At 39.7% G+C, this 26353-nt stretch overlaps 1 protein-coding gene across 4 annotated transcripts in view; it reads right to left on the reverse strand.

The window, feature by feature from the left end:
• Positions 1-1431: 1431 nt before the first annotated feature.
• ZFYVE28 (zinc finger FYVE-type containing 28) overlaps positions 1432-26353 on the reverse strand; it is a 165978-nt gene continuing 141056 nt past the window's right edge. For 2 of the 4 annotated variants that reach the window (XM_055796709.1, XM_055796707.1), the window contains 5 exons: positions 19481-19632; positions 18788-18904; positions 17057-17161; positions 4705-4808; positions 1432-3751 (listed from right to left, as the gene is read on the reverse strand). In XM_055796709.1, coding sequence (XP_055652684.1) covers positions 3620-3751; positions 4705-4808; positions 17057-17161; positions 18788-18904; positions 19481-19632 — 610 coding nt within the window. In that variant the 3' untranslated portion in view covers positions 1432-3619. Of the gene's footprint in view, positions 3752-4704; positions 4809-17056; positions 17162-18787; positions 18905-19480; positions 19636-26353 lie in introns of all 4 variants that reach the window. The other 2 variants (XM_055796708.1, XM_055796706.1) reach the window with 1 other exon arrangement.

Here is a 26353-nt window from a genome sequence, read left to right on the forward strand (position 1 = left end):
GGAGGATGCAGACCCAGCAGCCTTGACTTTGCATAAACTGACAGTGAGTTCAGCTGGAGACGAGACACTGAGCACTGGTGGTTTCCTCCAGCTCCCAGGCAGAATTGTGATGGGGCTGCACTAGAAGCAGGAGACTTGACTGTACAACTTCCACCACCCACCTTTCGTGTCCCCTCACCCGTGTACAGGCACAACCACACGTGCATGCACCCCGATTTCCTCCTCCTTCCCAGATTAGGCAACAGACACAAAGGTTATTTTCCTCTCCCATCTCTTCCATCCAGGTTCTTCCTCACTGAGCTGCTCCGTCTGACAGCTCTTAAGTATTTTTAACTTTTCTGGACAGGGGTGTTCTCTGGAGCACCTCTTTTTTATTGAGGTTCCTTTCATTGCAGGGGGAGCTGTGATATCCCACCTCCTTTTACAAGCAAGAAACGCTGTACGATTTGTACAGATCTAGAACGGGTAACTTCAAAGTTTATTGTAATAATTTTTTTTCTGATAACAGCCTTGACTCAGAGAGAACGTGTCATACAGAAGAGCCCGACACCAGCTGAATTCCTGCCGCCTATGGCAACGCTGCTCTTACCTTATTATCCTGTATCGCTCTTTTTGGGGTATCCCCAACAGGAAAACCGCTGTGGAACACATCATTGTGGTTTAGAGAAAAGACATCCCCCTTTTCCCTCAAAACCCTGAGAAGATTTAAGTTTAATTTAAGAAGCCCCTTTACGACAAATTCCTACTGTTCATTTATTTATGCACACCTTAAGGCAGCATTATTTGCCCATAAATATTACATACGTTAATTCAAATGCCGTCTTAAACTTGTGTGCAGGCCTCCCATAAAATTTTCCTGTTGTTGCACCACTGAAGCCCAGATCCTAGTGTCATACAGATGCAACATGTTTTTTCCTCAAGTGAAATGGCATCCCAGAGCCATGCATTAAGTCCTCTGGAAAATAAAGTTAATTTTCATAAAACCTCCAACAGTTATATCTCATACAAGGAGTAGCACAAATCAGTACGGGGCATTTATGCTTCTTAAGAACAACTGTGCAGGTAGATCCAAGGAGCACTGTTTTCATTGCAGACTTGCATCCCCCCCCCCCGACAAGATTATTCAAAAAGATGTGACAGGGGCAGATCAAATATGCCTGATGTGTGAAGTGGCCATTGACACAAGATATTCTGGGAAGGGAGATTTTCAGCTGGTGGCAAGAGAGAGCACAAGGCAATATTAAGTGACAGGCTAGTATACCAGTCTTGATTTACAACCCCTTCTCTGTACAGGAAACTTCCATTTTCAAATTTAAACTCATTTCTTTCATGTTATTTGCAAAGCGAGAAAGACTTAAGGCCAGTTTGCCAGGGTGGCAGCTGTCACTCCATGTAAACAGACCCCAAAATGAAAGAGCAAACCAGCACATGGAAGTAGAAAGTCCTGACACTTTAATTATCTGAAGAGATTACAAGATGAAAGTCTTCCTTGAGGCAAATGTATATTAGTATTGATATAGTCATTGTGCTTTTCAGTAAGAGAAATAGGAGTCTGTATTTACATAAGAAACTATAGTGTCTGAGATCTTTAAATATCATATTTATGGAAATGATTCTGAATTACAGCATTTACAAAATAAAAACAAGCTTGAATAAATATTCAGTCCTTTAAATAAGATATTTTTTTTCACAGAAGCAACTTTTGTGCATATTTATTTCACAATTGAAGTTTGTTGTATTTTTTTATCCTATAAAAGATGCATTTAATTTGATTTTTTTTTCTTCTAAAAATAAAACTGCAATAATCATTGCAATGTGAAGCCTGAGATTTAAGCCTGAATAAGTATCATCACTTGTACCACACTACCCACCTCCCACCAATCGCCCAGCCCCATGCCTCTTTCCAAACTCTGGTGAATGCTGACACTCCAGCTCAAGAATTCCATGGGAAGGATTTCAGGGAAATAATAATTAAAAAAAAAAATAAATAAGGTGAAGACTACACATCATAGCTGACATCGTCTACACACAGCATCATAAGGCTTGTCATATCAACTAAGTGAAGGAGTTTCATCTGATTCAAAACGACAGTAGTGCCAAACTGTTGTACCCTTAATATGGCTCATTAACGCTGAACATTAAACCGCTTAAAGGGAATGTCCCTGTTCGCTCCCCCCCACCAATAATATTAAAAAAACAAAAACAAAAACCACTGGCCAGTTTTGCTTTATCATTTTGAATGACAACCTCTCTTGAGCATGATACCGCAAACAACTTCCTCATCCTTTTTTGTATTTATCACTTTGAAACACAGCGTGTAACACTGCGAGTCAGGAAAGGGGCTACAGCGAAGAGCTCTTGATCTCGTTTCCTCTGTAACCACAGCACACACTGCCTTGCTTTTCATGTGGCTAACTCAAAGCATGCCCAAACGCCTTTGAAACCTCAGTGCTCAGGGAGCTCTTACTGCAAATAGTTTGTGCAAGATCATAGCATGAATCCATGTGAGTCTTATTTCTTTCCGCTCCAAGTGGAGATAAAAATTAATCCCTGGTGTTTCAAATAAATACAAATGTCTTCCGAGTTGTTAGCATGAGTGAAGTAACAGTATGCAATATTTTACAGTTACTCTGCCAAATGTGGACAGCAAGTACCCTTCCCTGGTTGACCATTCTCTAGGACCTTTTGAATATATCATTATATATTTGCCTTTTAAAAACGATCTAAAAAAAACCTCGGCATTGGCAAAACAGTTTGTCACATCTACTGAATTTTGCTGCTAAACTTTCAAAAATATGTATTTTCAATATTAATTAATTTGGTAACCATTCCCTCTGAAGTTTGTTAAGTTTTAAATGCTGATATGGAAACCAAGGTTGTGTGTCAGACTTTTATTAACAGGATTTAGCATAAGTGATGCAGGTTATAAATACTTCCAGAACTCCAAAATATGGAACTGGAAGTTGTAAAACTTAATTTCTAGAAGACAGCTTGGAGTTATTGCTCTGCTCGGTAAATGAAAGGCAACAGAAATATACTGCTTCAGGACCTTCAGTGCATCCTATGTGATTCACAGAAAATTTTGCTTTTGTAAATATCAAATATGGATTGGAAATAATTTTGCTTTAATTAATCCTAGCATAGGTAGCAAAAAACTAGTAATGGGAAAGTTAAACTGCAGCAGGAGGGAGAGCGCTGATATCCACAGCCATGCTGGTATTCTAGTGAGCACAGAAGTGTCCGAGCTTTGGGACTGATTTGCTGGGATGGACTAGTTAACTGGCTACTCTGTTCCTAGCATGTAAGATAAGCAGCAGTGCTTGTTCATTCTCGGAGCCCTATTTCCTTCCACACAGTGCATTTGTTCTGTATATGGCATTGTAACATTAATGTTATAAATTTATGGAAGACAGTACTGTAGCCTTAGAACTACAGACTCTTCATACTTCCCTTTAGCAGCTTAGTAAAATGCAATAAAAACTGTCTCTACAAAATTTGTAATAATGGATGTCAAAGCCTACATGCCCTCACGGGGTCCCTCTTTCAAGTTAATTCTTGGCTTGGTCAAATATTATCAGTCCATGTAAGACTCCAGAAGACACACCAGTAGTTTAATATGTCAGATACCAGCTTTGTCACTATAGAAAGGAGTGACATGGAACATATAACAGTGAGTGCAAACACGGACAGGCTTCATCTGACCATAACGAGGTAATGGAGCAGAGTGGGAGGAACAGCGGGAACAGAAGATCTGGAAAACAAGAGGGAGATTTCACTTAAGCTCCTTTGAAATAACTCAATGGGACAAAATTGATGTCAAGAGAGGAGAGAGAAAATTTTACACACTGGGCTTTTGTGTATTGGCAATACCACCCTCAGCACAGCAAATGAAAGCCTGTCGCAGGCAACTCATAGCCCGAGTGACCAATGAACGTGACTGTGCCTTGTCTCTTTGGTGCGGGTGCCCAAGCACTGACATCAGCCAAGGCAGGCCCATCTAGCCCTGCAGGTCACAGGGAAGGCAGGCAGCTCCACCAGAGATGAAAAGAAGCATCTCTCTCCCCTTTTTAAAGACAGACTAGGGGAATATTTGTGACTATCTCCAAAGTTCCTACTCTGCCAAGTACGCTACAAAGTTAGCAAAAATAGCTTCTGTCCCCTCTTCCTTTTTAACTTGTACACCAGCAAGCAACCAAGCGCAGTGGGATTGCAGATTTCTGGCTTCCTGAGGCACATGACTGCATTCTTCTCCCTCGCTCCCTCTTCCTCCCCCACAAACTTTCAAAGAAGCAGCAGCCCTACGCACCGCAGTCATCCTTTTAGAATTGCTTTCAGAAAGAAAGCAAAGGGACACACCATCCCTGCAGCCGAGCTGTGCATCACCCCTCACAGTGCAGGCTGCTGCTGCAGCTTGTTAAAGCTTACAGCAGTCGTCTGGAGCAACTCGGGATTTGGGGTACTGGTTCCAGGATCTCAACAGTGAGTTCTGCTTTAGCAGACAAATGTTTATTGCTGTAGTCATGACTCTCCCTTCCACTTTCTAAACGTAAGCTGAGCAGTTGACAGCCAAGACATACAAAACCACTTGTGATTTGAAAACCCTGGCCAAGTGCACACGTTGTGTTGTGCAGCTGAGTTTGTGTACCCGTGAATTTTTTGTTCTCTCTGGCGGCTTGTTTCTCACATGTTTGACTGAGTCATTACCTTGCCACAGCTCCGACAGTGGTGTTTCCTGCGAATGACTGTGAAAGGAGCCTTGCACGCAGTGCAGTAACTGCAGACTTCATCTGGAACCCAGTCAGGAGGATCTGTCAGAAACACAGCAACCAAAGGGAACATAAATCAAAAGGGAATAAAAACAAACATGCAATTACCAGATCCTCAAGGGAGTAGGGAGAGTAAAATATAACAGCAGCTGCTTTCATCCGAGTTCCTCAAGGTGCTTTGCGAACAGGCAACTAGGTGAGTTCAGGATGCCTGGGAGGGCTCAACACCCCCTTCTTTGCCCGGCCCTCCCTTCGGGCAGAGCACAGCAAGCACTGAAACAGCACACAGCAGCTTGGGACTCAACATGAAATATATCCGGTTCAAATGAAAGTGGCAGAGAAAAGGAGATAAGCAACATGAAATATGAAGACAAGAGACTACTAAAGTCGAGCTGGATCACAGGTGGTTTTGGTCAACGCAACCAGTCATCAATACAAGCTTCGAGCCGAGACCATTCCCAGCCTCTTCAGCCCTCCCTCAGAAAGGCTGACTGCTTTTCTGCAATTAGGCAGCAAGCAACTCTACACATAATAAACTCAAAGCCTGATTACTGTCTGCTAAACTATTACGACTCAATGGATTTCACCAGCAACTACAGTAAAACCACAAAATCAGGTGTACAAGACTTAGCAGAGAGAAAAGTCTACTGTTATCCCAAATAGCATGTTTCAGTTGCTTATTTCTCCAGTGAGCTCTCTAGCCTCTCATAAAAGCCAAGCAGGGAAATGATTCTGTTTTGGCAAAGCAAAAAGTATTAGGCTCACTTTTGTTTAGCTGCTTCTGCTAGTGAAGGGCTGACATGACCTCAGAGAATCTAAAATTACCAGTGTAGAAATGCTGTAGCCGATTGCTTAAATAAGTTGTTAAAAATCTAATGAAGGGCAAAGCAGTTCTATCCAGAAGGAACCCATGGACACAGTAAACATGAACTGCTGGACATATTTACCCAGGTTCCCTGCATGCAGCTTTTCTCCAAGTATTATTTACAGTATACAACCCATGCAATTGCTGATTTATAAGCCTGGCAAGCAAGATGCTTGCCTCAAGGAGCATATTATCCAACAACAGAATATATGGTGCAGTTAATGCAGAGGTCAAGAGGGCTACAGCTACAGGCAGAAAGAAGATAATTAAATGAAAAATCCACTACATTGTTCAAACATAACCATGACCAGTTTTCACGTGTTTGTCACATTGCAACATTTGTCAAATTGAAAGTAAAAAGGATACAGCATTCAATGCAGGAAATGTTCAAAAAGCAGATTAATAAAGAGAACTTTAAATCTTGACTCAGCTTTTACAGGCTCCTCTATTTTGGAAGTTAAACTAGTTTAAGGAAGCAATTGTTCACTTAATGAACGAACTGGTCTAATAAAGGCCACAGCTACAGGGACAGCAACCAAAAAGTCTGTGTGCAGAGAAATGACCGATGTGGTGAAAACAAGGAGACTGCATATAGCAGCCTTCACCCCATCCTTGGGAACAGTTCACCAGAAAATGTTCTGTGGGGACACAAGGCTACAAATTCCTACCTCAAAGGCAGGCTTTCCTTCAGCAGCAGGGAGAGGCAGGACTGCCAGCTTAAGGCAAAGCATTAATAGCAATGAAATCAAGAGATTTTCCTTTCCAATTATTCTCCTTCTCTGCAACCTCCCTAGCTATTACATGTAACTTGCCCAATGAAACTTACTCCTAATACCAGTTTATAATGTCAGTTTTGAAGGCTTCCTATCACTTTCACAGGAATTTCTGATCTGAAACCATGGCAAGTCTGATGATGTTGGAGCAGCATGCCCACGTTCCCCATCCAGGAGGTCCCCTGGGTTACTCACATATATTCCAAACAAAATAATTAAGCCAATAATGACACTTCTGTTTAAAACTTGCCATTAGATGACATAGCCTTGATTATGTTTTCAGGGATTGAACTATCCCATTGATTCTCACTAATTTTAGAAACAGGAAAATTTACAATGTTATTCAAGCTCTGTGCCACCAGGTCTCCTCCCAAATGAACATGGAGCTGGTAGAAGCAGGTTTGGCAAGATGCCCACTTGCCTGCCAATGCTTTATCAACTGTGTTATAATGTGGGCTACCACGTTCAGCTAGTTACTAATTTTAACACTCCCAGAAAAGCCACAAAACACAGGCCCCCTTTGTACAAACAGCAGCATGTCAATATGAACTGCAACCTCTGCAGCAGCTAGTACCTCCTTCCCTTAGATCACGATTAGTCCAGGCGTGTTGTAAGTCAACACAACCGCATCACAAAAACTGTGGAGCTCTTCAACAGAAAAAAGCTTTCTTAACAGGTGTTTACCATTTGAGTTTCGTTTTATATATTTTTGTCTGTTGTTATCCTTGAAGTGCAACGTTAAAAAAGTTTTTTAATTGCACTTGTATGGATTTGCCTCCAGTGCGAAAATAAACATGGCAAAAAAAAAAAGTCCCCAACCATAACAGCAAGTTTATTTTGACAAATAATGTCCTTATAAACTCGTAATAATCAGATGATCTATAGTTCATGGTTACAGAATTATTTGACTGCCAGATGAATTCATCTGCAAACTTTGCTTTTATAATTGCATAAGAAAATAAATCACAACTTAGTGAGACTCAATGTAGAGGAAGAGTATAACCCTCTCTACAGAATGTTCTCCCACACTGGAGAGACTCTTTCTACCTCCACACTGGTGTCACATCAGCTGATTGACTACATAAACACATCAGTAGAGTGAGCTAAAGGGCACGTTTTCCCCGGACGGTGGCTCAACAGCAGTAAGGCTCTCTGACAGGGCCACGTGGCCAGCCCCATGCCCCATGCCTTCTGGGTTTCAGTGCCCCTCTAACATGCCAACTGCTTGCACCAAGCTCTGCTGCACTGCAGCACACCCCCAAATAGTAACATTTTGTTATGTAATGGCTTTTAACATTCAAAATGCTGTACAAACATTAATTGCTTTAATCCTCATCACCCAGCTACAGCCTGTAAGCGTGTGAGGAAAAACCAGGAGAGAAATGTCTTGCCCAAAATTACACAGTGGTACAGCCTTAAAATAACATCAAAATAAGAAACCTGGGGCCATTAGCCCTATGCCTTTGCTTCCAGTTGTGACCGAAAAAGTCCTTATACTGAAACACAAACACAGAGGCTTTGTCTTGAGAGTATGCACTTTGAGATTAAATGCAGGCTTGGATTGGAGCCCAATTGCTCACACTGGCAGGAAGGATGAAGCCCTCAATGACTGTCTCTCTGAGCCCATGCAAGCCCCAGTGGCAACAGGATCACACCCCTAGGTCCCCTTCACAAGCCTCATCTCGCTCAACCTTGGGAGCAGCCTTTCTGACTTACATATATTAACGATTGAGTCATCAGGCTTTTTATAGAACAAGTTTTTGAAATATTCTCTGAAGAACAGTCTCAAGAGGGGATAAAGCTTCAAGATGAGGAGCAGAGTGAGTTATACAAATTAACCCCCTAGCATGAGCCTGAAGATGTGCTGGAAGCCAGGCAGCAGCACCGCACCCACAGGCTTTTTATGTTACAATCCTTCTCTGGACTACGCTGCTCCATTAGCTCTGCATGCAGCAGCAAATGGAAACATCCTGTCTCCAAAGCACTATCTGCCTGTGCTTGGGGATTAGTACAGGGAATGGAGGGGAAAACCTTGTTCCTGGGCTAATTGGCCCACTGCTTTATCATGCAATGAGAGTCAAGAGAAGTCTGTTGGGAAACAGATGAAGACCACAGCACAAACATCAAAGAGGAGGAGGAAGGGAGGGAAGGGATTAACGAGAAAGACTACAGGAATGAATTTTAGAGGAAAACATTAAAAGCACGTACAGAAAAAAAGGCAGAGAAAGGAAGAAAAACCAGTATTTAAATTAATAAGAAACATGTTTAGAGAAAGGAAAAGGCACAAGATAAAAGTAAATGGCATGAAGACTGAAAAAGACATTTAAAGAGGAGAAGCAGTATTGTCAGCTCTTAACTATTAAAGAATCTTGTATTACAATCTCTCAAATAATGAAATTCTGTGGTGGTCTTTTTTTTAATGCTGTAGCTTTCAGAATTCACCGTTACATGTCTATGCAACCTCCTTAGTTAAAAAAGTTTTCTGCTCTTAAAAAAGTTTTAAATCCCACATAAACCCAAAACGCTAGAGCTTTAAGAAAACCATAATAATGATCAACTCATAGACACCGTAAACTGTCGAAAACCACATGTGAACTAATTCTGCTTAAGTATGTGCAATAGACCTCCTGCAGTCTCATCTCATCTGAGAACATTTCTGTGTCCCAGAATATTAGAGGAAGAGAGCCTGGACCTAGAGTCACCAACAGTGCTGACCAAAACAACATTAGATCAGAAAGTTTAAGTGATGCTGAGACACAAGAGACTGTGGCAGGAAGAGAAACAATCCCAGAAGTTGTCTGAGGTTGCAGAAGGCCTAATCTAGCAAATCTATACTCTGGTAGAAAACATGCACACCAAGACTCCCTGTTGAAGAGCAGCTGCTAAACCCTAAGCTTGTCATGACTTTTGCATTATGGCCAGACAATTCAGAGAAAAGACCTTTTCTGCATCTTTTTATATACTATATATTTCTAATGCAGAACTCAAACTGAAAGCTCCTCCTGCATCAACATGTATTAGATTTTAGAGCACATCATATATAACCTTGATTATACTTTTACCTAACCTTAAGAGGGCTGCTCCTACAGCAGTCTGCGGAACTTAAACCACTGCAGATGTCACAGCGCATTACCCTCACAGCTGTGAAAATGGTCAGATGAGCTCGCTGTAGCTCTTCTGATGAAAGCAGGAATTGTAAATTCTCACAGTTTTAAGTACAGAAAGTAGAAAGCTAAAGTCACATGACTTTACCGCTTACTTCAACTGCCACAGTAAGGTGAACTTTTTTGTCCCTTATCACATGTGATTTTCTGCATGTCATTCTGGGCAATCTGACTTTCATATAAGATTCCTAGGACACAACTGTATCAGTAATCTTGACGCTTGCTCAGTAGATTCAGTGTTGACTACAGCTGGCTTAAAGTTTTTCAATAAAAGTGAATTTTCTGCTTCAACATTATTTGATGAAAACGTCAGGGATGAAAGAAAAGAGGTACAGACTTACTAGCTTCAAGTACAGCTCTTGTCAAACAGCTCTCTTAGGATGGAGTTTCTGTGCAAATCTAGAAAGCTTTCACCAAAGCACAGAGCTTTGCAGACTTGGGCTAAAGCCTTTGCTCTGCCCAATTTAACATAACCCTGAACAATGACATCCTGTGTCCATTCTGTACGGCTACATGATCAGCATTCTTTGGGGAAAATAATTATTTATGTAAAATGGGACAACTCTGGCAGAAAATGCTGACCTCCATAGCAATAGGGTTCAAATCTTTACTTTAAATCAGAGACTGGATCTTCCACATCACCATTACTAAGAGTCTTTCTCTGTAAGAACTACCAATCATTATGGCCCAGAAGTGAGTCAGTAATGCAGATCTACATACAAGATGAATAATCAATACGTGTATCTTTAGGACAAGAGATTTTGAACTTAAATCAAAATCCCAGTTACGTCATTGTACAGCTGAATAAGCCCATGCTTTACAGTACCTATTGGGATGTTTTCTCCTCCTGCAATGGTCTCAACAGGCTCCACACAGAGCTGACAAAGAGGAATGGTCTCTGTAAAAGGCTCTGAACAAGTTCTCAAAATGTCAAATTATAGCAATTCAACCTAAAAACTGTGTAAAGTCCTGTAATTTTACACACATGATTAAATATGTGCAGTTGATTATAAAACATTGCTTCAATATGGAAAACTTGATGCTAGATTCTTCTCTCACACAGTGTAAGCAGAGCTGCTGAGTAAGGAAAAAGTAAAAAGTTTATGTGGACAGAGTATGTGTGGCCACTGAACTGTGCAACAATTCAACTTCTTTCATTTAGAAAATGTTGCTGGTCATAATTATAAATAATAAAGTAGCCATAAGCGTGTGGAGGACAAAAGAAAAATTGAAGCATTCAGCTAGGGGTGACAGCTAAATCTAGATCCACAGTGATTAGATTCTGCACACATAGCAGCATAGGTAGGTTTTCTTGACCTTGTGACTTCTTATTGCACAAGCACAAGACCATAAATTACTAAATTGTGCTTGTGCTGCTGGTTGGAGGGCTGTGAGGACTTCTGACTAGACAAAAGTGGGTGGGCTGGAATATTATGAAATGGAAAGGGATCAAGGAGAAATAGCGTGCTGCTGTGCAGCAAACATGCTAATACCGTTTGGCACAAACAGGTATTTGTACTGGCAGCCACAGCAAATCCATTATGACTGGAGTTATAACTAGGTGGTAGCAAGCAAGGCAGCTCTGCATGGATGTCAGAGGGATAAGGAGTGAAAATTAATGTATGGTTGCAGAAAGAGCTCAAACGCTACAGCAAATATTTTCACGGAGCACCAACAGATTCATAATGATTTCTGGTTTTCCTTGAGGAAAATCATCCGATTTCTAGATGTCTCATGCTTATCCTCAGACGAGAAGTATAACTCATCTTCTTAGCCAGCCTATAACTTCATGACATTGACAACTAAATATATTAACCTTTCCTCAGTCACAACAGATGACTTCTACTGAGTAATACATTACCCCAAAACACATACATGGTCAAAACTCAGGTTTGCCAAAGTTCACTATTAAAATCATCAGCCTCACAAGAATAAACTTAACTGTCCCAAATATGGTTAGCAGGGCCTTTAGGCTTGATCACAGTTACAGGCTGATAAAGAAATGAATACATAAAAATCAAGACAAAAAATAAAGTTACCCTGGGTGCACGTATATTTATGCGTAAGTATGTTGGCAAATAGAAAACAACTTATTTGTTGGGGCTAGAAATACAATCCCAGACACATAAATGGCAGAAATATCAAACTTCTACTTCCCTGATGTGTGGTTTTTTTAAAGCTATAACACACATTAAGAATGATGCAGCTCTGTCCTGGCAGGGACACATTTATACTAGGTTAGCTAAGAGTAATTTCCTTACACCTTCAAATGTGGAGGTTTCCTTTAATTTGTGTGCGATTCATGCTGCCCGCTCTCAGCACTGTGCAAACTTCTTGGTCAGGTTATTATCCAACAGTGGTTTGTCCCAAGCAGGAGGTCAGAAACTTCCTGATAACCTTCTGCCCATGCTGGCCCATAGCTCACCAGGACATGGAGAAAGGCAGTACCAACGGGTCCTGGGACACAAGCCCCTTCTGCCATTACTGCAATTCAGAGCAAGCACCACTGGTAGCAAAGAGCCCAACCTACTTTTTTCTGAGCAGCTTTCACTACAATTTGCTTTGAGTTTATATACAGAGCTTTGTCCCCACTGGCCATCTTCTCCATCATATAACCAGAGCATAGAATTTTACTATATTTAAATATAATATTGCATAAATTAGTCTTACAGTCTAGGAAAATATAAATGTATTTATTTTCTCTCCCTATAAAAACACAGTGCTTTTTATAATGTATGAAGTACAAATACATATGCTTCCTCAAAAAAGGAGTCCTAGAGCTTTAGGAAAGCAAGCATGAACATATACACTATAGGTTCATCTGCACTTTCAAAAACCCTTTTGTTTTGGAGTGCCAATTAATCTCTAGTTTATTGTATTTCAACCTTCAGAAGGTCACAGGATTTAACTCTTATACCCTTGCCAATGTCAGCTAGCTCATAAAAAAAACATTCATATTTGTTTTACGACCCAGACCAGCTGGTGGATTTTGTATACAGTAAGAATGAGAAATCTGACAACAACAAGTGATTCATCTTCATAATCTGAGTAGAGGCTGGAAGCTTCAGTAGAATCTTCCAAACTATTCATTTATTTGTTCAGGTTGCTGGGCTTTTTTTTTTTTTTTTTTTTTTAAATTACCATTGACTGGATGCAATCTTAAACATTCTGTACTTTCGGTAAGAGGGATTTACTTGATCATTGGAAAAAGCTTTCCTGGTAGGTAGCTTGCTGGACTTTCTCAATTTGATACATGTTCATGTTCCGCCACGATGGCAGAAGGGAGGAGGAGCTAATGATGTGCTCATTTGCTCTAAATTGTTTTCACTTCCAGTCAAAATCATTGAGTGACCTGAAGTGTGGAAATGATGTACAAAGAAGGATATAATTAATTTTGGTGCAATGGCATCAACAGATTGGTGCAATGTGCTCAGACTTTGTGTTGAATCCATTTGCCGTGATAACTGTGGTGTGCTCCTGTAGGAGGCCTGGGGACCAGATTTGGCCTGGAGCACAAACTCATCAGGTTTGCTGCAAGAATAAATAGGGCACAGCGTTCGTGCAAAGGTTGCCTTGCCTTAACCACCAGAGATCTTCCACCTGCACCCAAACATCACCCAAATCCAGGGGCTATTGCTTCCACAGTGGCCAGCAAAAATGAGGTAGGTGGTGAGGAGTTATAAAGGGAAAAAGGCACATGGCTGCTGAAGTTTAAATACTGCTTTAAGTTCATGCCTCATGCTGGATGTCTTAGGCACAGCAAAACCATGTATCCCATTAGCTATCACTGCATACCTCAGTGAAAAAATGTCTGTATGGCATTGCCAGCAATGACAATTTGTGATCTGAAGGGACAGGGATCTGTGATGTCTTGGAGGTGAGGGGACAGAACAGGTGTTTCTGCAGTTCCCACAGATTCACCAAATTCACCCACTTCACATGCCTCCTTTTGCAGATGTTTTGTGGTGTGTTCTGGTTTGGAAGGCAGAGCATGTTCCAATGGCTCCATGTTTCCTAGTAGCCTCTGTCTCTTTGTGATACAGAAAATTCCCACCCATCAGCAAATTTGAAGGCTAAGTAACAGCAGACTACAGTAGTTATCTACTTGTACAAATCAGTACAGCTCTGACTGCAAAAACTATTTACAGCATAACTGCTTACACACAAGCCAAGTAAGACTCCTAGACAGTCTGTACGGCGATTGACTTTGACACACCCAAGCCTTCCCAGTGAGCAAGCAAGGTATCAAAAGCAGAGACCTGCGGGAGCACTGGCCAACTGGCTCTGTTTAGACGATGTGTTAGCAGGGGAAAGCATTGTGCCAAGGTAGCCAAGCTCATTCTGGCATCCAAGTCTACTTATTCAAAAGGGACTTGGTTATCCCACAAGGCTCTGCTTTCTATCACACAGGCATATGTGAAGTACCTGCTAATTTTGGACAAAGGTGCCGGCAAGGCTGGTTTTGCTGTAGTTATCTGTGTGTGCTATTAATACTACAGGTTGGGTTTTACCATTCACTTAGGGCAGGGACATAATTGATTCATAATGCCTGGGTGCTGCAGAGACCCTCGTAACTCCAAAGGTTCCCCTTTACCATACTCCTATATGGCCACAACATCACCTAAGCATCCAGACTATTGTCCTCTATTTCAGTAAACAACATCCCAAGCCATAGGCTGTACTCCTCAAAAGACAAAACCTTCCCCGTGCCAATAGAAAATGCCAGGGAAAGCTGAAGAACCTTAAAATCTGAGTAACAGGCCAGGGAAGTGAAGTGACTTCGCTTCAACAAAATACATAGATCACTGAGGCTGTTCAGCATCCTGCAGTTCAGAGTAACCTGCATTTAAGTTCTGTAAGTCAGATTCACCAACAGCATCAGGCATTGATTCAAAACCAAAGAATATGAACTGAAATAGTAGAGAATGAATAATCTCTTGCATTCTTTTCCAATACAGCCTATACATGGTAAGGATTTTGCTTAAAGATCTGTTCTTTACTGCATCTTTTCTGACATTCTGAATTATGGCACAATAGAAAAATCAATTAAAATTACTACTGAACGCTTCTTTATCTGCACCAAATAATTTTCCTCCAGAAGAGATAGTATTTCTACAGCACGTAATACATAAATTAGCCCTGCTGTTCTAAATAAATAAGATTAGAGATGATTTACCCTGCAGCTTCAGAAGAAAAGTTACCAAGCAAACCATGGGTTTTATAGAAGCACAAAAGAACTTACAAATACATCGCATTACTCTAAAATCTAACCTTTTAAGAGTCATGTTGTCATCTCTTCCCCCCCAATTTCTGATCTTTATTACAAATTACATGAACCAACATTTATTTCCTGTTGGTCACCCACCTCTGCATATAAGCAGAGACATACACTGCTTACCACTCAGTTCTCAGTCATCCTGCTTTCAAAACCTCTCGCTGGAAGAACAGTAGTATATGTGGGCAAACAGACAACGATACATCAGAGTTTTAAAGCACAGGGAAATTACTGCACACTTGAATTTCTGGGAAGCTCAGACACAGTTTCACAGTTGACAGCTGTCTTGCATTTCTCACTTGACCACAGAGATACCACCACTCCAATAATTGAGCTCCTGGTGTGCTGAAACCACCACTTAGCCTTGAAGATCAAAGCTGATTGCTTTCTTGTTTGCTCCATCTCATGCATCTACTTTCTCTTTTCTTATTCTTTGACTGCAAGTGCTCTAATATCTTTCAATCCATTTTTTTATGTTTACCATGCTAGGGCTATTGCATAACTAACTCCTAAGCACTCCCACAGCAGCTCAGATGAAAACACAAAGCAACAAGTTTTGAGGGCTCAGAATGCTTGAATCCCAGCCAAAACAGACTTACATATGCACTTTCTTTCACGTAACCTCAGCAGACTTACCTAAAACTAACTTTTTCTTTGAAGTAATATGGTGAAGAATATGAAATTAATAAGCAAAATAGTTTGATCAAAGACAGAAGTGAGTATGAAAGATACTTGCACCACGGGAAAAAAGGAGCACCTCCACATACAGCAAACAATATGAAAGATGCCTTTAGATGTGGCTGAGAAGACCTTGCTTAGGGCTTTGTGTCTTACGTAGCCCTCTGAAAATTGTCAGATGTAATATATGCAATATTAAAACCTTTACTATACTTTCTCCACTGATACAAAGAAACTATATATGCAATATTAAAACCTTTACTATACTTTCTCCACTGATACAAAGAAACTCATACTGGATATGACAATTGGTAGATCAGAGTTGCATGAGGCCATTAGACAAAAATCTGAAAGAAATATGCTTAGTTTTATCACCTGTCTCTAAACCATACTATGACAACATCTTACACTCACTTTCCAGAGCCAAACTTTAAATGTTTTCTCTTTTCATTTTAATGGTTGTTTTTTTAAATACAGAATCACAGAATCACAGGATGGTCAGGTTGGAAGGCACCTCTGGAGATCATCTAACCCAACCCTCTGCTAAAGCAGGTTTTCCTACAGCGGGTTGCACAGAGTCATGTCCAGGAGGATTTTGAATGTCCCCAGAGAAAGAGATTCCACAGCCTCCCTGGGCAGCCTGTTCCAGTGCTGTCACCCTCAAAGGAAAGACATTTTTCCTCATACTCAGATGAAACTTCCTGTGCTGCACTTTGTGCTCGTTGCCCCTTGTCCTGTCGCTGGGCACCACTGAAAAGAGCCTGGCCCCAGCCTCTTGACACTCGCCCTTAAGGTATTTGTAGACATCGGTAAGATCCTCTCTCGGTCTCCCCCAGGCTAAACAGCCCCAGCTCCCTCAGCCCTTCCTCATCAGGGAGACACTCCAGTCCCCTCACCATCTTTGTAGCCTCTGCTGGACCCTCTCCAGTAGTTCCCTGTCCCTTCTGAACTGGGGAGCCCAGCACTGGACACAGCACCGCAGATGCGGCCTCACCAGGGCAGAGCAAAGGGGGAGGATCACCTTCCTCCACCTGCTCACCAAGCTCCTCCTAATGCCCCCCAGAATCCCATTGGCCTTGCTGGCCATGAGGGCACACTGCTGGGCCGTGGGCAACTTGCTGCCCACCAGGACTCCCAGGTCCTTCTCCGCAGAGCTGCCTTCCAGCAGGTCAGCCCCAGCCTGTACTGGTGCGTGGGATCATCCTTCACCAGGCACAGGACCTGACACTGGCCTTTGCTGAACTCCATGAGGTTCCTCTCTGCCCAACTCTCCAGCCTGTCCAAGCCTCGCTGAATGGCAGCGCAGCCTCCAGGGAATCAGCTGCTCCTCCCAGCTCTGTGTCACCAGCCAACTTGCTGAGGGTGCCTCTGCCACTTCATCCAGGTCACTGATGAACAAGTTGAACAGGACTGGAGCCAGTTCTGACTGTGGGGAACACCGCTCACTACAGCCTCCAGCCAGACTCTGCACTGTTGACACATAACTATTATACATCAGTGTTGTCTCATTTTAGTTCTCAGAAAAAAGAAAGTACCTTCAAAGTCCCCATCTCTGGCTTTTGCTGCAAGTTCTGAGGATGATATACTTTCTTGACATAAAGCACAGTCTTCCAATGCTGCATTCCTTAAGCTCTGATTAACTGTAAAACAAACCAAAAAGTACTCAAATTCATATTTTTTCATTCGCACTTAAAATATTCATGCTAGGACTTCTGGGATTTAATAAAGTAGCATCTATATGTACCTTCTTAGACTTCTTGCTTTTTCTTCACCCTGACACAAATAGTGATTTAAAAGTCTCCTCTATTCTTCTTTGGAGTAACAGAAATGAAAGATGCCGTTATCACAGGACATACAGTCCTCTTCTAGCAGTTTAGCTGCATCCTATATTTTATTTCCCAATTCTTAACTTGGATCCTTTACAACGATGTAGATTATGAGAACAACCAGAGATTCCCTAGGTGAATCACATGGATCAAATCGCATATACCAATGAGAAACTTAATTCCAAAATTCTCTGGCTTTTACTTGCTCATTTTGTTTATGCTTACTTTTGTCTGCACCTTTTTTCTTTTAATGTAATAATTAATCCATTAGAAATTATTCCAGCTAAGTACTGTTGACTAACAGATTTCCTAGTGCTAGTTCTTTACAGCTCCAGCTTCTTTATTGCTTTTATTTGAATATTCAGGAGCTCTTTGAACCTCTTTAGCAATATTGTCTAATGCCTTCTTTTTTTCCCCAATAAAAAACCAGTCTCTTTTCACATCATGACATCCTGCCACCATAGGAGTGGAGTGGAACTTTCCACCATAAGTGATAAGACAGCTGTAATGCATGTTGTGAATTATCCCACTGCAGAGTTGGGTTGGATTGGACGACTTCTGCTAACTTTTAACAAACTTTTAACTTAAGCATTACATACAAAATCCTCAAAGCCTTTAAATAAAACTGAGAAAAAGGGAAAGCAAAAGTTTCCAATCATGAGGAAAGGGACAAAAAAAGCGTGCTCTGATCACCTTCAGATGCTGACAGTTCTAATCATAACAAAGGACAAAGGTAACTGCAGTCTTGCTGGGATGATATAGTTATTTTTAAATAAGTTGGCAGACTTTCCTCTTTGAAAAAAATATTAATCAAAATGGTGACAGAGGAAAAAATTTCTTGCATTGGCTCATGATTTAGTTCTGGTTCCGTTATCTTAATTATCCCGAATTCAAAAGTAGGTATTTTTCCATTTTGAAGTCAAATTCAGCATTCTGCAATTGCTTCAAGACAGGCCAGATTTCAGCATCTTACTGAGCATTCTCATCTTATAGTCTGCTCTTTTCACAGAGCTATTTAAACTTCAAGATCAAAGATATGCATCGTGGTGAATTAAAGCATATCTGGTGTGAAACAGTGTCAGGGGGGAAAAAAACCCCACATTTATGAAGTCCAAACCCTGCATACATTATGTTATGACTATATGGGCTACAACCACTGTTCTGTTATATATAGGAAAACAGAAATACGCAGATGCACTCTGAAGGCTTTAACTCTTTCAACATTTGTCTCAAGACATACTCCTGTGTACCTATACTTCCAGTGACTTAAACCTGTTTACACTTCTCCATGCTTTCTTTTAAATTTAGGTCAAATCACTGTACAGCGACTCCTGTCAAGAAGTTAACAAAATGTTAAGGAAATTGTAAAATAGTTCGTGTATCCCCATGGGGCTACTAGCAGAGATTCACTATAGAAAACAAATGTTTAGAACTCTTTACCTTTCTTTTGCTTTTCCTTATCTTCTGTTTCGGGTTTGGTTGCCATAACTTCAAACAAGGTCTTTAAGATACTTCTCAGATCACTAGCATAATTTGTCTGCAGCTGGTCAGCAACACCTTAGGAATTTGAGAAAACAGGTGAAGCATTTCTATTACACCACCCTTTAAAAGAAGTATTTGCCTGTTGCTACCAGTAATGGCCTCATATTTATTTTTGAGGGGATCACTTGCTTGTGTTTGGAATGAAAACTGAACATCAAATTAAACTGATTTTCCATAATGGCCAAACTACATTCTGGCCTTTACACTACCTGTAATTTGATACATGTCTCCCTTGCCATTTGCAGGAAACGTGGAAAGATTCCTTTTGCAACAAAATCGAACTGCAGCAACAAATTTCTTCCTTTGAACACACAGGGCATCATCAAGGAAAAAGAAGTGCTTCAAAGTCAAACCTGTTGGATGCCCAAACTCCTCATCACTACAGGTCTAAGAAGTCTGCATCTGTGTTTCTGTAAGTTCCCACCCAGGTAACAGGTCTTTCTAGACCAGTGTGCAACTTAGGCCCCAAAACATTGTCTTCCCACCACTTCATCTCCAGTCCTCTACATAGCTCTGCCATAACTTTATGTGCACCAATAAACCCCGAGGATGAATAGTTTTTACATTCAGCACAAAAGGCTACACTTATACCTGAGATACAGACAAAAAGACGGTGAATAAGGTCATTACTGCCATGAAATCTGGATCTGATCTTTTCTCGTGTGGCAATTTTAGCAGCCTGCAAAGCGAGCTGGATTTCTTCCTGATCGATGTCATCAGAAGAGCAAGAACTTGTCATTAAACTGCTGTTTGAGAAAAAAAAAACAAACAAAAACAACAACATGTAAAGAAAAGTAATGTAAATCTTCACTCAGTTGTTCAGGATGTCCAGCAAATCCTAAAGGATTTATGACTCGGGCAAGACTCTAGCAAACTGGAACTAATTGCTGTAAATTCTTGTTAAAGTTAATCAAAATGCAACCAATCACCACCACACATTTGATTTTCACTCTGTGGCATAGCTGGAAAAAACTTTCAAGCAGAAAATTATTTGTCTGTATTTTATTGCATTTTCCTTAGCTATTACAAAGTACTGTGCCATTTTTCACATTGACGACTTCTAAAAGCTCAGGACTGCAACCACAACTTCACCAAAAATCTGAAAGGGGAATATTAACCTAGAAATGAGAAGGTCAGTTCTGAAGTCAGCTTTGAAATTTATTAACGTGGAATTAATTTGAAAAAAAAAATTTCAAATTATGTAACCTTAAAATAGTGAGAACAGTCTAAATATAACCTTAGATAAAAAAATAGAATGAATGATAAAATACAATTTACACAGTAGAGAGGTAGATTAGTCCCCTTACACACCTAACTGTAGAAATTGAGGAAATGTCAAACTATTGGCTTGTCAACTCCAAAGAGATTAAAATTTGTTACTAAATGCCTACTATAAATTTCCATTTCCTTTTAAAAGCCAGATGCACAGTTGCCAGCCATTTCTACCTCCCATCCCTTTACGGAGTGGAAGAGTGAAACAATCCGAGACCCAGGGAAGCTTTGGTGGGAATTCAGCCTCTTCAAATATCAGGAATTACCTGAACTATTTGTACATCAAGAGTTTTTTGTTTTTTTTTTTTTGAAAAACGAAGTACACTTAAGGAAAAAATCAGCACTTTGCAGGTGGAAAACCCCTTAACCGGGAGTCCATATATATATGGAGATGATATAATTACATTGAAGTCCTAAGGATTCACTGTGTTGACTGAACATAACACGCCCTCTTACTCCACTGCATTCAGAGACAGACAGAACACTAAACCATTTTTCCCCACATACTGGAAAAAAATTAATCTTGGTGATTATTACAAATATAGAGTATATTACTTATAATCATGCTTTGTTTGTCCAAAACTCCAGCACTCTGTACTCTGCAGAAAACTACTACGTCAAGGAAGTTACTTACTGCATAAATGGCACCCATAATGAAGGAAGTCATTTCTACCACATTCTAAGTTCAATATGCTTTTATTAGGTGCTGAAACTTTTACCACCTTGCAGATCCCCACCCCTATAGCAGTATGCATGAACAGTTATTGCAGGATAAGACACATAAGTAACATTTATAATTACACATAAGAAAATTTTATGGGATAGTTTTGAAATTCTACCTGTAGGCTATACAGGTAAACCTTTAAAGTTTAAAAATGAATTTACTAAGCCATACAATCTTACAAGACCTAGTAAAAACTGAAGTGAAAATAAATAAATACTGATATTTCTATCAATAACTAATCTCCAATGGAAAGTATGTAGCATGAGTACTTTAAGTGGCTTCCCATTCTTTTAGACAGAGTTAAGAGCAAGCTCGCAAGAGACTTACTTAGTTCATGCTATCTATTGCTATTAACAAAAACAAATTATTGTAAAAAGGCATTAGATCTATGTTTACAGTTCCCTCAGCACCGTGACTGATAAGGTTTATTAAAGATACTAAGAAGCAAGTAAAAATTCTCAATCTCAATGCTTCCTTCGCTTTTCCATAGAGATTTTTTTTTTTTTAATGCATATATATATACACAAAATAATAGCAAGCCTGTCAGTGTGGAAAGGTCTGTGTTCAAGCCAATGAAAAGGTCACGTAAGAATGTGGCTTACAAAGGAGTAAACTGAAAAGCAGTAAGAGCCAGGAAGAGATTCCCGATTCACAATGGTATGCGGTTCAACAATCACCTATTTGCACAGAGCTCACATACACAAATAAAGGAGTTTGCCTGCTTTGTAACATGGCCAAATAAGGTCTACTTGTTTTGCCCTCATTTTAAAAAGAGTCAATCATACAGCGGTATATACATTCACACTACAAATTGTTCTCCAAGGCAAGCATGGACCTCATGACAGAGACAACTGCAGTCTGTGTGTGCAATTATATAACCCCAATACAATAGCCTCTTTGAAACTCCCAATTAGCAAAAACTTTAGCACAGGGAAAGTCAGGGTGCTGATTCAAGGACGACTCTTCCCTCCAAATCACAGTTGAAGAAATCTTTCGAAGTATGGTGTTAGGTGGGCACAGAACTGTGAAGAGTGCTTCTCAAGAATATAAGCTACTTAGTCCTTTTCTGTTTTGCAGAAAGGAAGAAAGGCTCACTCCACAATTTTGATCAAGCTCTGACCAATTTTAATAATGTTTGCCTTTCTGAGTCTCCTCCAACTGGGAGGAATGCAGTTTTACCTACTTCTCAATTCCTCCAAGGAATGGGGTTCCACCTATGTCTGTTGCAGTTCTGTGTTAGATCTTGTGGTGTGTCACTAAGAAGGGTCATATCACACCACAAGACTGGCTGGAACTTTTTTTGTCCTAAAAATCCCTAACATAGAGCACATATAACTTGCTCCAGCACTGTGGGGTAGAAGGTCAGCATCTACGTGCACTCACATTTATAACAACTTAATATGCAATCACATGTAAAGTACAATATCCATACACAAGAGGTTCAGAAGAGGATTATTTTGTATTTGGGATTGCCTGCGACCCTGCAAAGAGAAAAAGGGAATGCTCCAGAATGATTTAAAACTGGACCTAGGAATCTCTACAGAGTTAGAAACAATTACTCTGCCTTTACCAACAGGACCAAGTCAGATTTAGACAAAAGTGATTCTCAAGGAATGACTATCTGTTCTTTAAATTATATTTTACTCTTTAAGAAGGTAGCCAAAAAATTAATATTGTAAAGGCAGTCAGAAATACTGTAAAAACTGAAATGTTGCAATTGTTTCAGGTAAACAGCAGGAAAGAGAGCTTTTCTTATAACAGGGTATCCCAAACAGCAGTGATGGCATCTAAGCAAATATTGAATATTCTCATGATTTTTTAAATTGATGTTATAAAAAATAAACCTGAATTTTGACCCGAGTTAATCTTACCTTTTCTCCAAATTATTCTTTCACACAAGTTATTTTTTTAGTTCTATAAGAAATATCTTTCCTACTCAACTTATCTAACATGCCTCATTTGGCTCAAAACTCTCAGCTGATACCAGATGTGTAGAAGATATTTAATTAACGTCAGACTACACTCAGATCTGGAATGCTTCATTCCAAATATATGCAGAATTAAGTATCACTGCAGAATACAAATAGCCACACTGCGTAGCTAGAGAAAAGTCCTCATTTTCTCAACTTTTTTGTTGAAGGGAACCCTGCATTACTCAAGGAATTAGGTTAAGAGAAAAAAAAAATAGGCATGGAAGTCCCCTTGTGAAGGGTTTATCATATATATAATGTTTATCATGCAATTATTTTTCATGCTGTAAAAACATAGCAAAGTTAACACATCTGAAGGTGATTATCAAAGGTTGATTCCAACAGTAAAACTTGCTTATACATTACGAAGGTACAGATACCCTTGGACAGATACAATGAATTAGCTTTTTACCTAATGGTAGCATTTATCTAGCAATTTTAAAATTACTCTCCATTTGTCATGTTAGAAGAGTAGCAAGACTCTTTCAACACTTCAAAGATATACCTCTAGAATGGTTGCCTCACCTCAAGGCTTGACTGTGAAATTTAGCCAAATATGTACAAACAAAAGTCAGTAAGGTAACTGTACACAACATCGTCTTTCACCTGTGAAACCTATCTGCTTTACAGCTTTTACGTTCCAGAGGATACTTAGCCAGGTTAGCAGCAGTGTCCATGCATAACCGAAAACAGGACTGTGGAACAGGAAGGTCGTGACTGACATTTTCAGAAGTGGCCAGCCGTTTTATGTAACCATCTGATACCATAGGCTTTCCACTGTATTTGTTGGTCACTGACACTATCCAAAAACAGTAAAGCAACAAAGTCTAAGATGGAGCAACCAAAGTAAATTGATTCAAAGCTGCTCCAAAATTAAATATTTTACATTTGTGCTCAAAAAATATTCAATACCAGCAGAAATCTGTGAGTACTCATAGATGTTTCTTTCCAAATTTGTCTAGAAGTGTTTGGTTGATTAGACCTCAAATCTGCTCTAAACTGAATGCAGAATGCACAAGATTCTCAAAGAATTTCTCATTACTCACAAAACCCCCGTCTCAGAGTATCTTAAGTATGCATTAAATATACAGCAGTGGCAGATAAAAAGAATTTAAAAGGTCATTGTATCAAATATAAGAAATACAAATCAATTGAATTATGTTTTAAAAAGAATCATAAAAAAAACCTTTAAGTGGTTTGGCTTTGTTTCTTTGCCTTTAGAAATCTTATACCAAAAGCACTAGCTGGTCACTGCTTGCAAAGGAGAAAACCCAACACACCTATTCTACTATGTATGATGCAATTATGTCACCAAATTTAAGAGGAAAGTAAGACCACCCTCTAAGGCTCTGATTTCAGGCAAGGTCTTTGCAACCGATTTTCATGTATGGATTTCAGAAGATTGTCAGTGGTGCCTTTAAACCAAGAGGGCTCAAGTTCCAGCAAGACAAACTCATCCCAACTAAGACCAAGAGCAAAACACTTGAAGTTCTATGAACACCACTACAAACATGTACTAGGAAAGTGTTAAACGGCATAAGGATAGTCTCTGAATTATGCATTATGTTCTACAAATACCTGTAACATTAGTGATTCCTATTCACTTGACATCTCCAGCAAACAAAAGCACATGCAGAAGTAGGACACAACTATTTGCAACAAAACAGGTAACACCTTCCTGGTGCAGCGTGAGTTCAAAGCTTGGGAATCCATTTCTATAGTGAATTCAAAAGTCCATGTACTAAATGGTACTATTCTGATGCAGACGTTTACCCACTTCCAGAGGGATGCATTCACAGACAAAATTGCTCTTTAGGAAGATTTCATACAAGCTATATAGTAGCATGTGAGACCCCTTCTACAGCAGGGAAAAATGTGAAAAATTTGCAGAAGGTTTTCTAAGATTTCACACATTCCTATTTACATAGAAAGACACTGCAATGATAAACCACGCTGAAAGTTTTTACAAAGGGACAGCAGTCCAATTCTTAAATATCAATTATAGTTCATTAAAAATCTGATGAGACACTGGCCTCAAATTATAACACAGTGCAGTTAGTTCCTTGGATATAAATGACATGAATTCATTTGCACTAATTGGCCTTAATGAATCTCTCACGTCCATTACTTAAAATGTCACACATTTTGACTAAGATAAACATATATACATGTATAGCTACACCATATTCCTGGATGTCCCTACACATATATATGTATGTATGTTTTGAGTAGTCTAGTTCTTAAAATATTTCTCAAAAAACATTATCATGAGTTTCCTGGCTTTTTTTTTTTTGTTCCCACAGAATTTAGCAAAATGGCCACCTTATGCTCTGTGTACAGTATCAATAACATATGCTTTTATCTGACCTGTGATATTTAAAGTTTTCTCTCCTATTTGATTTTTTTTCATACTTCAAGTAAATAAAAAAATCTAAAAAACTAACCCCAAAACTTCTGCATGCAAATCTATGTTATGGTCTGCACACAATTTCTGTAACTACTTCAGTAGCTGGTACAGTTGTCCCACTGATATTTGTGTAGGCTTTAACTGGAAATCTTACCACTAACCTGTCAACTTGTCTTTCCCAAGCTATTACTTTTATACGTCTCAAGGCTACAGTCAACTCGGGGTTCCAATATGTAAAAAAAAACAAAACCAAAAGAACAAAAAACTACTCCAAAGGCCATGTAAAGGATCAGACACAATGGCTGGGGAAAGACAACTACATGCGAAATGACAACAGGAAAATGAGGGGTTTGAGCAATAGAACTGTACCTCCATGTCAGTAAAGAAAAATAAAAATATATGCTTCCTCTCCTGCTTTTTGCAGTACCTCTGGTGTTCCTTTTTGGATACTCTCACAAGGAACACTATAAACTGCAGGTTACACCCCCTTCTAACATGTACTAGTTTTGATACAGTGGGGAGGAAAACTACAAGATTAATGGTGTCTTACAATTATTGTAAATTAAGGGGATGGTGACACAACTTTAGAGTATTTTAAACCAAATCAAGTTCTTATTATTAGGGTAATAGGATATAGTTATTTAGCTAAGGACTATATTTTAAGGAACGACCCCAGAAGCTACATTTAAAGCAAACTAAAAAAAGGTTTAATTCAGAACTACATTTCTTGACTTTTTAACCCTAATATTTTGTTAAGTCAAGAGGGTTTTAAAATGTAATCCCTTAGGTATTTTCTCTCTATTTTAAAAGAAAAGGTTAAAGAGGGGGAAACAAACCACAAAAACCCGACCAACCCACCCTTAAAGTGTTCTCAAGGCTTCAGAACTTTGTCTTGAAAAACACAAGAAAATAATACAACTGTGTGCAAATCCATCTATCAGGAATAATCTAGCTAGGCACCACCAGAAGCAGCAGACTTGAGTAGACTACAATATTGTATTTGTAGTATTACCAAATTATTATTATCAAAGCCCAGCTCCATACATAGTACAACATGGGCTAGAAGCCCCATCTGCTGTCAACCTTTTGAA

This window comes from Falco peregrinus, chromosome 2 (assembly GCF_023634155.1).
Source record: "Falco peregrinus isolate bFalPer1 chromosome 2, bFalPer1.pri, whole genome shotgun sequence".
Lineage (NCBI taxonomy): Eukaryota > Metazoa > Chordata > Aves > Falconiformes > Falconidae > Falco > Falco peregrinus.